The sequence below is a fragment of the Chelonoidis abingdonii genome, chromosome 2 (genome assembly GCF_003597395.2).
Source record: "Chelonoidis abingdonii isolate Lonesome George chromosome 2, CheloAbing_2.0, whole genome shotgun sequence".
Lineage (NCBI taxonomy): Eukaryota > Metazoa > Chordata > Testudines > Testudinidae > Chelonoidis > Chelonoidis abingdonii.
This window is the reverse complement of record NC_133770.1, coordinates 2295961-2309424: the sequence shown is the minus strand read 5'-3', so window position 1 is coordinate 2309424 and position 13464 is coordinate 2295961. Positions and strand designations below refer to the sequence as shown.

At 60.8% G+C, this 13464-nt stretch overlaps 2 protein-coding genes across 3 annotated transcripts in view; both read right to left on the bottom strand.

Annotated features, from left to right (window-relative positions):
* Positions 1 to 217: 217 nt before the first annotated feature.
* Positions 218 to 13464, bottom strand: part of LRRC61 (leucine rich repeat containing 61) — a 27407-nt gene continuing 14160 nt past the window's right edge. Inside the window, exon 2 of the mRNA XM_032803042.2 lies at positions 218 to 2593. Coding sequence (XP_032658933.1) covers positions 1614 to 2405 — 792 coding nt within the window. The 5' untranslated portion in view covers positions 2406 to 2593 and the 3' untranslated portion in view covers positions 218 to 1613. The remainder of the gene's footprint in view (positions 2594 to 13464) is intronic.
* ZBED6 (zinc finger BED-type containing 6) overlaps positions 5396 to 13464 on the bottom strand; it is a 27504-nt gene continuing 19435 nt past the window's right edge. The window contains exons 1-2 of one of the 2 annotated variants that reach the window (XM_032803026.2): positions 12850 to 12977; positions 5396 to 9973 (exon numbers count right to left, since the gene is read on the bottom strand). In XM_032803026.2, coding sequence (XP_032658917.1) covers positions 5972 to 9358 — 3387 coding nt within the window. In that variant the 5' untranslated portion in view covers positions 9359 to 9973; positions 12850 to 12977 and the 3' untranslated portion in view covers positions 5396 to 5971. Of the gene's footprint in view, positions 9974 to 12849; positions 12978 to 13464 lie in introns of those variants that run through there. The other variant, XM_032803027.2, reaches the window with a different exon arrangement.

The window sequence follows — 13464 nt, the reverse complement described above, 5'->3', positions numbered from 1 at the left end:
GGATCTGGGGGACAGAGCTGGAATGACGGGTGCAGCCCCCAGAACAACTCACCAGGGTAGGGCAGGGGCTTAAGAACCCCAAGATTATCAGGCCCCCCTTGTGGCAGTGAGGCCCCGCAGGCCAGCCCGTCGGAGGAAAGTCACTGGGCCCTGCGGTGCAGCTGGGGTGCCCCTGGCTCTACGCACCGGGCACAGAGAGGCAGGGGTCAGAGAGATGAGACATTTATTTCACAGGCAAATCTCTTCACATAGCACCGCGGCCCTTCCACACTGGGCAGGGCCCATGGTGCTGGAATGGGCAGCTCCCAGGCCCTGCCTCCCCTTGATCACCCACGGGCTGTGTCCCCTCCTCCCCCTGAGTCCAGGGGATTGCACCACTCCTCCCCTGGGTCCTGCCCCACAGGAAGCAGGCTGAGCACTCCTTCCTCCCAGCGGCTCAGGGATCTTGCCACAGCCAGCGCTAGGGCTGGCCCTGGGCTCTGCTCCAGTCTAGTCCATCCTGCGAGGGGTCCGGGAGGGGCTCCTGCCAGCCTCACACGGAGAACGAATCCCATGGGGTCAGCTGCGCACCATCCCGTCCCTGGCAGGTCTCAGAGCAATGTGCCAGGACACACACCATCCCAAAGCCCGGCTGGTGCTCCCCGGCGGGGGATGCTGCCAGGGCCCCACACCACTGGCAGAGCTGCCCTTCACCAGCAGATGGGGGTTCACAAAGATTACAGGTCCCCCCTGCTGGCTCCTCCTCTCTGCCACCGGGGTCAGCCAGCCAGTTCTTCCACAGGCACTGGGTTGGGAGAGGGAAGGTGCTGCCCTGGTGAAGGGACTGGTTCCCCCAGGACCTGGCTGGTAGGGACTGAATGCTGGACCTGCTGGCAGCTGGCAGGCTGCCTGCAGGAAGGAGACTCAAAGGGAAGGACTGGGGGATCCCCTCCCCAAACCCATATCTGCCTCTGGCCCCCACTGGCCCTGTGAGCTGAGAGGCCAAGGAGCGAGCCATGGAGCAGGCAGGGCCACTGCCTGTTGGTGGTGGGCTGCTTGCCCTGAGCTGCCCGTACGGTGCCTGCTGGTGGAATTGTCTCCAGAGCAATCTGAAAATTAAGCCCAGGGTGGAGGGAGCTGGGGGCAGCCTGAGCCCTGGGGCATTGCCAGCAGCTGAGCAGACTCACCAGAGGCCCAAGGAGAACTGGTGAGGTGTTGTGGAGAGATCTGGAAAAGCCCCCAGGCTCACCGGTGCCCAGCTTCAGGGGCTCCCACACACACCGGTGCTGGGGCTCCGTGGCTGGACTCATTGGCTCAGACCCAGGTGAGCCCTGCTGCGGGGCTGGGCCCCTCCATCCAGTCGGCTCCTGAAGTCCCTCTGGCTTGGGCCCCAAACTCCCCTCTGGCTGGGGGACAGAGCCAGATCAGCTTGGGATGAGGGCCAGGGCCAGTGCCCCAGGGCCTCAAGCTAGCTGTGGTCAGAAGAGGAAGAAAGGGGCTCTCGTTCCAGGCAGGCAGGGCACCGGGGCTAGAGGGCGCTTTGCAGGTGGGGACTCAGGCATGGGCCTCCATGGAGCTGGGCGACGGAGGCAGATCCCCAGCTTTGCCGCTGCAGGTGGTGCCCAGCAAGTAGCTCAGAACACGTAGGAGCTGGGGTCGCTGCGGACGCTCAGGGCCCGCTCCGCCTGGGAGATGGTGTCGTCCGCCCTCTCACTCAGCTCCCGGCACTCCTGCAGCACGTCGTTGAACTGCTTGTAGGCCTCCTCCATGATGGAGCTGCGCCGAGCCGGCCTCCGCTCCCAGTAGCCCTCCTCCACCCAGGGCAGGGCTGCGCCTGGTGGCTCCGGGCTGCCCGCCCCACCGCTGCCGCCTGGCTCCAGGGAGCTGTCCAGGTCCCTGCAGAGCTGGTAGAGCTCGCTGCCGCGCCCGGAGACCCTCTCGCCGTCAATGGCCTTGAGGGCAGGGAGCAGGTCCCCCAGGGCGCTGCGGTAGGCCCCGGTGGCGCAGACGGGGTTGCTGAGGTGGGCCCGGGCGTTGTGCAGACGCAGGCTCTCCAGCCGGCGCAGCCCCGCCAGGCACTGCAGCTGCTGCAGGCTGCCCAGCAGGTTGCCGGCTACGTTGAGGCTCTGCAGGCTCTCGCAGGCGCTGAGCGGCTCCAGGCTGCAGATGCGGTTGGCCGAGAGGTTGAGGACAGCCAGGGACTTGAGGGCAGCCAGGGGGCCCAGGTGGGTGATGGCGTTGCCAGAGAGGTCCAGCCACTCCAGGCTGGCGCACTCGCCCAGGCAGCCCAGCTCCGAGATGCCCAGACCCCGCAGCTTGAGCAGCAGGATGGACTCCAGGGCAAACTCGCCCGTCTTGGCCTTCAGCAGCTGGGCGGTGATCCTGACGTTCTCGCCCTCATCCCCCTTCTCCGCCCAGGGCTCCATCACGGCCGGCCCGCTGCACTATGGCTCAGGTGGGGCCCGAGCAGTCCACAGCCACAGTACGGAGAATCTCTGCACACCCTGAGCTGGGCCAGGTCCCGGAAAGTGCTTTGCCCCTTCCACGCGCCACTGCCCCACAGGGCTCCCTAGAGCCCACTGCCCAGACTGCTACGCCAGCAATGCACCAGGCCCTGGAAGGGAAAAGGAGACAGGATCAGGACCCTGCCCAAGCCCAGATGCCTCCTTCCCGCCAGCAGCAGCCTCAGCCAGCAGGGCCGGAGCTCCCTTTAGCCCCCTCTCCCCCACCACACACAGCTGGGCACTCGGGGTGGCTCTGTGGCCTGCTGGCCCCTGGTGCTCGAAGCTGCCATCTGTGGCAGGTGCAGCTGGGGAGATGGGAGGGGGCACGAATCTCCTGCAGGCTGCTCTGCGCAGGATGCTGCCAGGCCCACAGTAAGAGGTTTGCCCCGACCTTGATGGCAGTAGGGACCAAGAGAGAGGTTCACACTACAAGCAGCAGCTGCTCAGAGCTGGGTGAAGGAGGAATTCGCCCCCTGCGGCCCCATACACCTGGCCACTTCCGTCCAGGGGCATCACCCCCTGCCTGTCTCAGACCTGAGGCCTTGTCTGTCCTTCCCTGCGGTACTAACCCCCCCCATTACACCCCATGGGTCAGGGGTCTCCCTGGCTTCTTCTGCGTCCCCTTCCAGCCCAGGCCATGGCCAGAGCCCTGGCTGCTTTGATTGCCAGGCATTGGGGGAAGCCAGGCACCAGGAGGCCAAGGCTGCAATGGTTGGCCTGCAAACGTGTGCAGGGTGTGTGTGTGTGGGGGCATTTCCATCCCAACAAAGCAAAATGGGGTTGTGGAAATAGGGTATTTAAACACCAATTCTTGGCACTCTCAAAGGGACCTCCCGGGGCCCCAGGCCGCCTGCAGCCTGACACCTCCAGTGGGCCAGGGAGAGCGCGGGGGCTTCTGCCACCAGCCCGTGCACCCTGCGGCGCTGGCGGGACCTTGGGAATGCATGTGCATACCATGTGCAGAGCCAGACATGCCTGTGCACACGTGCATCCCCCCCACAGGTGTACACACGGCACATCTGCGCAAAGCAACACAGCTACATGAACGTGTACGTGGTGCTCACACAGATGAACAATCACACACACACATAGATGACCTCACACATGCAGACATGGACACACACAGAGATGAACACAGTCACATGCACACATATGGATGACTGCATGGACGCACACAGATGCACACACGGATGGCTGCACACATACGGATAACCACACACACACCCCGTGCACACAGATCTGCACACACACTGCGCACTCACACAAACCCTGTGCGCGCACACCCCGTGCACACAGATACACACCGTGCGTGCACACACACACCCCGTGCACACAGATCTGCACACACACTGCGCACTCACACAAACCCTGTGCGCACACCCCCCCACACAGATACACACCGTGCGCGCGCACACACACACCCTGTGCACACACACTGCGCACTCACACCACTGCGCACTCACACAAACCCTGTGCGCACACACCCCCACACAGATACACACCGTGCGTGCACACACACACCCCGTGCACACAGATCTGCACACACACTGCGCACTCACACAAACCCTGTGCGCACACCCCCCCACACAGATACACACCGTGCGCGCGCACACACACACCCTGTGCACACACACTGCGCACTCACACAAACCCTGTGCGCGCACACCCCGTGCACACAGATACACACCGTGCGTGCACACACACACCCCGTGCACACAGATCTGCACACACACTGCGCACTCACACAAACCCTGTGCGCACACCCCCCCACACAGATACACACCGTGCGCGCGCACACACACACCCTGTGCACACACACTGCGCACTCACACAAACCCTGTGCGCGCACACCCCGTGCACACAGATACACACCGTGCGTGCACACACACACCCCGTGCACACAGATCTGCACACACACTGCGCACTCACACAAACCCTGTGCGCACACCCCCCCACACAGATACACACCGTGCGCGCGCACACACACACCCTGTGCACACACACTGCGCACTCACACAAACCCTGTGCGCGCACACCCCGTGCACACAGATACACACCGTGCGTGCACACACACACCCCGTGCACACAGATCTGCACACACACTGCGCACTCACACAAACCCTGTGCGCACACCCCCCCACACAGATACACACCGTGCGCGCGCACACACACACCCTGTGCACACACACTGCGCACTCACACAAACCCTGTGCGCGCACACCCCCACACAGATACACACCATGCACACAGATCTGCACACACAGCGCACTCACATGTTTGCACACACATACCCCTCCACACAGATACACATCAGGCACACAGATACACACTGTGCACTCACATGTCTGCACACACCCACAAACCCTGTGTGCACACACCCCCACACAGATACACACCAGGCACACAGATCTGCACACACACTGTGCACTCACGTCTGCACACACCCACAAACCCTGTGCACACCCCCCCCACAGATACACCCTGTGCACGCACACACCCCCAATACACACCATACACACAGATACACACTGCGCACTCACACATCTGCGCACACACACAAACCCTGTGCGCACACACCCACACACAGATACACCCTGTGCGTGCACCCCCACACACACAGATACACACAGTGCACTCACATGTTTGCACACACATACCCCTCTACACAGATACACACCAGGCACACAGATACACACTGTGCACACAGATCTGCACACACACTGTGTACTCACATGTCTGCACACACCCACAAACCCTGTGTGCACACACCCCCACACAGATACACCCTGTGCGCGCACACACCCCCAGATACACACTGTGCACTCACACATCTGCACACACACACACACACCTGAACAGATACAACCTGTGCACGCTCACACATGCAGATCTGCACATGCATATACCCCACTTTACATACACACACACACACACACAGTGCACACAAAGATTTGCACAGAGATACACACTTCACACTCCCATCTGCACATGCACACACATACACGCTGCAGTCACACAGACATGTCCTGGGTATGCTCACACATGCTGCACATTTGCCAACACACGTGCCACACATGTTCACACACACACTGTGATGCTCAGAGAAACACAGCCACGTAGGGCTGGAAAGGGATGGTCACCACACCCAGCCCCCTGCACTGAGGCAGGACACAGGGAAGCCTAGACCCTGACAGGGGTTTGTCCAACCTGCTCTTAAAATCCCTCCAGTGATAGAAACTTTCCCCTAATATCTAACCTCCACCCCCGGCTGCAGATTAAGCCCATTGCTTCTAGTCCGACTGGTCACTGTCCTCTTTATAGCAACTGAGACCAAACTGCCCAGGGTTAGGAGCCACATCGAGTGCTGTACCCTCCCCCTTCAGCCATCTCTGCCCCGTAAGGGCCCAGTGGCACCCAGCGCCATGCACCCGCCTGGCGTACCCCGGAGACGGGCGGGTGCCCCGCTGCCTGTATCTCGGAGACGGTCTCTAAGCCGGCCGGGTCCCCTCCTCCCCGCTGCTGCTGCCTGCGCTGTCGTTCTCCGAGCAGATGAGGGGCGGCAGAGGGTAGTCAGGGAAGTTCCCCAGGTTGGCTCTCAGAAAGACAAGGCGCTCTGTGCTCTTCCCTTGCGGGGGGCGCCTCTCGGAGAAGGGGCTGTCTGGGGCGGTGAAGATGCGCTCCGAGAAGGCCCCCGAGGGCGGGCAGGACAGGTAGAGCATGGCCAATTTGGCCAGGGCCGGCCAGAGCCAGTGCCGCTTCTCCCAGTACCCCAGCGGGTCCTCCCGGGCCCCGATGGTCCGGTTGTCCCGCAGGTACCTCTCCACCATCACACAGGCCGAGTGGCTCTCGGTGGGGAGGGAGGCCCCGCAGCCCTCAGAGACCAGCAGCCCCACGCTCTCCAGGTGCTCGGTCAGGGTCGTCTCCTTCTGGATCAGTGGAGGCACCGCAGAGCCCTTCCCACTCGGCCCCCTGTCCCGAGAGGGCTCTCTTGGCTCTGCCTCCCGGGGCTGCGGGGCCGCGTCCACGAAAGCCTTGCCGGGCTGGGCGTTCCAGGGCGAGGAAGGGCAGCCGGTGGGTGAGGCCAGGAGCTCCTTCACCTTCCGGACCAGCAGCTGTTTCCAGTGGTCGAGGTCGGAGCCCAGCGGCAGGATGGCGTCCATCCTTCCCTTGAAGCGGGGGTCGAGCAGCGTGGCCAGCACGTACTCCTGGCGGTGGAACATCTCGCTGAGCCGGGGCTCAGTGGAGAGCTGCAGGGCCAGGCTCTCGGCCAGGTGCACGGCGGAGCCAGCCCCCTCCCCGGCCTGGCTCTCGAAGCGCAGGCGGATCTGCTGGAGGAAGATGTGCAGGTAGCGCACCTGTGGCAGCACCTGGCTCAGTGAGGCGTCGGCTGCGCTCGCCTCCCGCACAGCCATCTCGAAGGGCTGCAGCAGCTCCACCAGGCTGCGCATCAGCATCCACTGGGTGGCGCTCAGAGCCAGGCCAGCCTCGCCCATCCGGTGCTTGCCCACGTACTCCTGCACAGCCGGCTGCAGCGCCAGCAGCCGCTCCAGCATGTAGTACATGGAGTCCCAGCTTGCCGTGGCCTCCTGCCTCAGCTGGCATGGAGCCAAGCCATGCTGCCGCTGCAGCTCCGCCAGTCCCCTCCTGGCCTCCGGCGAGCGGGCAAAGTGGGCGCAGATGGCACGGGCCACCCCTAGTGTGCCCTCGATGCTGCGGTGGAGGCGCAGGAAGCCTAGCACCAGCTGGCTCAGGCAGTGAGCGAAGCAGGGGATGTGCGTGTGGCCGCCGTTCTTCGTGGCCCGCTCCACGCCAGGGCTGCCGCCCGAGACCAGGAAGCCGGGTCTCAGGGAGTTCTGGGCCAGCCACAGCTGGAGCTGCTCGGCCAACACCTGCTGCACGCCACCCAGCGCCTGTTCCTCCTGCAGCACCTGCACGCACAGCACCGCCTGCCTGCGCTGGCTGCGTGGCTGGCGCTGGCCTGAGTCCAAGTGGGGCGCCAGCCAGTGCGCTGCCAGCGCCAGGTACTCCCCTGCCGGCCCCTGGGCCCACACGTGGGCGCTGAGGTGCACCCGGCTGATGCTGGCCTGCTGCAGCTCCAGGGCCAGGCCCAGGCCGACAGCCTGGCACAGCTGGGGCACTGCCTTGCGGGAGAAGAAGGCCGGCGAAGGGACATGGTAGCGTGGGTCAGCCTGCGCCATGAACTGGTGGAAGGGCTTGCCCGAGACGAAGGAGCAGGGCAGGGCCATGCCACACAGCAGCTCGGCAATGCTGCGGTTCCATGCCTGCGCCTGGGGGTGGTTGGGGGTGTATTTGCCAGGCACGTCCCCATCCCGCTCGGCCAGGCCAGCTTGGTTCTTGCTGGGGAACAGTGGGGCTGCTGGGGCTGGCAGGGCTTTCTCCACCTTGCCTTCGGGAGGTGCCTCACTCTGCCAGCTGTCACACACAGGAGCTGGGGCCCCACCAGGGCTGGCGCAGGGTGATCTCAGGGGGTCCGACGTGGCGGGCGACATGAGAGACAGGTCCTCCTCAGGCTCCTCGCCCTTTGCCGGCCCCAGGCTCAGCCTCTCAGACCGGGTGCTGCTGGGAGGGGTGGCAGATGCGCCAGGAGCCCGCCCCCGCCCCCACTCCAGCGGGTGCTTGCCTTCCAGGTGGCGCATCAGGGCCGAGGTGCCAAAGTGGCTGCCCAGTTTGCCACGGCTGACACTGGCCTGGCACAAGGTGCAGACGGCCCGGCACACGTTGCTGCAGTCAATGTAGAAGAACTGCCAGACGGCTGAGGTGGACTTGCGACGCTTCGTGCCCGGTGGCACCAGCGGGTGGTTGGGGAGGCTGAGCTGCCTGGACTTGGGGAGCCCCTGGCCCACTAGCATCTCCAGGTAGGGTGTGGCCAGGTCCGGCTTGGGGTGCCCGGCTTGGGCACGGCCCTTCATGCCCCTCCCCTGGCCCTGGGGGAGCATCCTGCTGCTCTCACTGCTTTCCTCCTCGCTGGACTCTGTGGAGGAATCAGTGACTGGGGTGCCTGCCCTTCCTCGCCCCTCCTCCTTCTCTTCCTCACTGGAGTCGCTGATCACGTACAGGAAGCAGGGGACACCCTGGGGCACTTGGGGGGGCACCCTGCTGAGGGCTTGGTAGCACAGAGTATGGCTGGTGCCAAACACAGTGTCCTGCGAGGGAAACTCCTTCACCACCTGCTCTTCCTCCTCCTCCTCCTCGTCCTGGGCCCTGCCCCCTGCTTTCTTCCTCTGCCCCCACTCCAGCGGGTGCTTGCCCTCCACATGGCGCTTGAGGGCGGTGGTGTTGCAGTGGCCCCTCAGCTTGCCGCGCCCGACGCTGGCCTGGCACAGGGTGCAGACAGTCCGGCAGGGGTCGCTGGAATCTGGGGAGAAGAACTGCCACACCTCAGAGGTAGTTTTGCGGCGCCGGGTGCGGACAGGGAGGCCAAAGGCTGGAGGTGCGGGGCGCTTCACTGCCCATCCCTCCAGGAGAGCCTTGTCTACACCCAGCATGGAGGAAGGGTGTTGCCAGCTGGCCGTGACACGAGGCTGGCTGCCCGCACTTCGGGGAGCCAGCTCTGCCTTCTTCCTCTCATGGCTCCCTTTCCCACAGGCCGCCAGGCATCCCAGCGTGCCACCCTCATGGCCCTCCTCCTCCTCGTCACTAAACTCCAGCTTGATCTCAATCTCGGGGACGTGCTCGTGGTCGGAGCCCGGAAGTAGATGGTGGAGGTGGGCATCAGCAGCTACAGCGAAGGGGAAAGCACCTGCAGCACGCTCTCCTATGGCCCTGGGCAAAGTGGCACAGACGTCAGGGCTCAGCATGGCCGAGCCGCCGACTGTCCTGCGCTTCCGCAGCTTGCTTTTCTTTACCTGCAACATGCCTAGCGAAAAGGAGCAGGTTCGGAGAGGAAAACACTTAGGGTCAAAGGCAGCTGGTGAAGCAAGCGGTTTCACCCTGCCCCATACCCTCTCCTTCCCCTCAACAGGAGGAGACGCGTTCGTTGACAGTGGCTGAGCCAGGTGCTGCAGGCCTTCCGAGCTGGGGGACAGGCAGAGTCCTGTCCACGAGCGCAGAGTTCAAAGCTGCACTTGTGGCTGGGGTAGGCTGGCAGAGCGGCCTCGGGACTACCAAGGAGGCACGGTTCTAGGGGCGGGAGGCCGCCGGTGCCACTGCTCGTTGATTTCCAGGTAGGTAGCAAGTCTGCTCACAAAGAACACTTAATTCAGTTCATTCCTAAGACCTCAATGGCTCCTCAGCCTCTCCGCTTGGCTGCCCACATCCTGGTGTCCATTCACAGGAAGCCATGGAGCTACAGCTGCTGTTACCCACTTGTTCTGGGTGAGGCAGCACGGGGGGCCCTGCCTGGGGTCTCTGCAGCAGGGCTCTGGGAGTCTGGGCTAGGCCCACACATCTGGAGCTGGGAGCCCAGTTTCTCAGGACACGCCGAGGGACACACAGTGCTGGGGAAGATGGAGAATCCACCAGTTCTGGACCTACAATAGCAGAAAGAAAGCTCAGAATCCTACAAAGCAGCCCCAGGAGAGCAGCTGCCCGTCGGTGCCAGGTCAGGCCGGGGAACATAACGGCCATACTGGGTCAGACCAAAGGTCCATCTAGCCAGTGTCCTGTCTTCTGACAGTGGCCAATGCCAGGTGTCCCAGAGGGAATGAACAGAACAGGGAAGCAAGTGATCCATTCCCTGTGGCCCATTCTCAGCTTCTGGCAAACAGAGGCTAGGGACACCATCCCTGCCCAGCCTGGCTAATAGCCACTGATGGACCTATACTCCATGAACTTATCTGGTTCTTTTTTGAACCCTGTTAGACTTGGCCTTCACAACATCTTCTGGCAAGGAGTTCCACAGGTTGACTGTGCATTGTGTGAAAAAAATACTTTCTTCTGCTTGTTTTAATTCTGCTACCTATTAATTTCATTTGGTGACCCCTAGTTCTTGTGTTATGAGGAGTAAATAACACTTCCTTACTTTTTCCACACCAGTCATGATTTTATAGACCTTTATCATATCCCCCCCTTAGTCGTCTCTTTTCCAAGCTGAAAAGCCTCAGTCTCATTAACCTTTCCTCATATGGAAGCTGTTCCACATCCCTAATCATTTTTGTTGCCATTTTCTGAATCTTTTCCAATTCCAATACATCTTTTTTGAGATGGGGTGACCACATCTGCACACACTATTCAAGATGTGAGCGTGCCATGGATTTATATAGAGGCAATATGATATTTTCTGTATTATCAATCCCTTTCTTAATGATTCCCAGCATTCTGTTCACTTTTTTGACTGCCGCTGCACATTGGCTGGATGATTTCGGAGAACTATCCACAATGACTCTAAGATCTCTTTCTTGAGTGGCAACAGCTAATCATTTTATATGTATAGTTGGGATCATCTTTTCCGATGTGCATTACTTTGTATTTATCAACATTGAATTTCATCTGCCATTTTGTTGCCCAGTCACCCAATTTGTGAGATCCTTTGGTAGCTCTTCGCAGTCTGTCTGGGATTTAACTATCTTGAGTAGTTTTGTATCTTCTGCAAATTTTGCCACGTCACTGTTTACTGCTTTTTCTAAATCATTTATGAATATGTTGAATACAACTGGACCCAGTACAGATCCTTGCGGGACACCTCTATTTACCTTGCTCCAGTCTGAAAACTGACCATTTATTCCTACCACTTGTTTCCTATTTTTTAACCAGTTACCAATCTATGAAAGAACCTGCCCTGTTATCCCATGACTGCTTACTTTGCTTAAGAGCCTTTGGTGAGGGACCTTATCAAAGGCTTTCTGAAAATCTAAATGCACTATATCCACTGGATCCCCCTTGTCCAAATGCTTGTTGACCCCCTCAAAGAATTCTAGTAGATTGGTGAGGCATGATTTCCCTTTACAAAACCATATGACTCTTCCCCAACAAATTATGTTCATCTATAGCTCTGACAATATTGTTCAAACTAGTTTCAACTAGTTGGCCCGGTACTGTAATTGCCAGGATCACCTCTGAGCCCTTTTTAAAAATTGGTGTCATATTAACTACCCTGCAATCATTTGGTACAGAAGCAGATTTAAATGATAGGTTATCAGCCCAGCTCCTGCGGACACACCAGGGTAACCAGCCTGATTCTAAAGAATTACAACAGTGGCAGAGCTAAGCAGCACCAGGCTCCGCTGGGACAGATGCTGGGAGCTCTCGGGCTTGTCAATTGGGGTGGGTCACTTCTCCCCAGGTTCCACCGCTCGCAGTCTCTCCTCCCCGCTCAGCACTTCTGTGGTTTATTCTCCCAGTCTTTCCCCCTCATCCCACGAAAATCAACACCTCCCCTGAATCCACACTTGTCCCCATCCACCAGGTCGCTGTGTCTCTCACACTGCACACTCACTCACACTGCCCTGCCTTGTGCTGCCTCTCACCTCCCAGTACCTCCCCTGAACCCCCTCCCTCACACACCCTCCAGTACTCTCTCCCCTCCAAAACATCCACTCCCCCACCCCAAAGCCATGTGGTGCCTTCCTCTGTCCATGCCCTGCCCCAAACATGCTCAGCCCTTCTGCTCCCAAATGCCGTTCCCCGCTTGCCTGCCAAGCTGAGCCGGGGGGGACGGGGGAGGTCCATGGGTCTGACCTGGGGGGTGCAGCAGTGAGCAGGACAGAGGAGAGGGGTTCTAGCTTCTCTGTCCCGATTGCTCTTTTGTCTAGTGCAGCAGTTCTCAAACTGTGGGTCATGACAACCAGGGCTGGCTTAGACTTGCTGGGGCTCGGGGTTGAAGCCTGAGCCTCACTGCTCAGGGCCGAAGCTGAAGCCTGAGGGATTCAGCCCTGGGTGGTGGGGCTCAGGTTACAGGCCCCCTGGCTGGGACGAAAGCTTTGAGCCTGCCCAGGGCAGCGAGGTTCAGACTTTGGTGCTGCTTCCCCACCCCGGGCAGTGGGAATCAGGCGGACTCAGGCTTCAGTCCCGCTTCCTGAGGTTGTGTAGTAACTTTTGTTGTCAGAAGGGGGTCATGGTGCAATGAAGTTTGAGAACCCCTGGGTTAGTGGATCTGCCAGGCAGGAGCCTCGGGGCTGGAGAGGAGATTGGGCAGCTCCCAGCCCGCTCCCCCACCACCTTAAAGCTGCCTATGGGTTATTTGTGCAGAGGCCTGGCCTGCCTTCATGTGCTTCACATATCTGTGGGGAACTGCCACTGAAACGCAGCCACCTCTGGGGAGAAACCCAGTAGCCAGAAGAGCTAGACAGCGGTGCCTCACGCTGCTTGCAATGGGGGCTCAGCAGCTTGCAGGCTCAGGCCCACTGTAATTAGCTGAGCTGGTTTTAACCTCCACAGCCTTAGAAAAGAGTCTCCCAAGGAGACAAACCTGGCTCCTGCAGCTAAAAGATAGAGCGTCCAGCAGGGCAGCACCTGCATAGGGGAGAAGAACAGGGGTACTTGTGGCACCTTAGAGACGAACACATTTGAAACCTGTCATTATACATAGGGAAGAACACCCACTGCTCAGCCTCCACCCCGCTCCCTGCAACCCCCACTCCCTGATCAGCTCCCCCGCTCCTGCAGCCCAGAGCCCACCACCAAGCCCCCACTCCCTGCTCAGCCCCCACCCCTCACCCTGCAACCCCTGCTCAGCACCTACCTCACTCCCTGCAGCCTAGAGCTCCCCACTGAGCCCCCGCCCCGCTCCCTGCAGCCCCCACTCCCTGATCAGCCCCCCTGCTCCCTGCAGCCCCCACTCCCTGCTCAGCCCCTACCCCGCTCCCTGCAGCCCAGAGCCCACCACCAAGCCCCCACTCCCTGCTCAGCCCCCACCCCTCACCCTGCAACCCCTGCTCAGCACCTGCCTCACTCCCTGCAGCCTAGAGCTCCCCACTGAGCCCCCGCCCCGATCCCTACAGCCCCCACTCCCTGCTCAACCCCCACCCTGCTCCCTGCAGCCCAGAGCCCCCCACCAAGCTCCAACCCACTCCCTGCAGCCCCC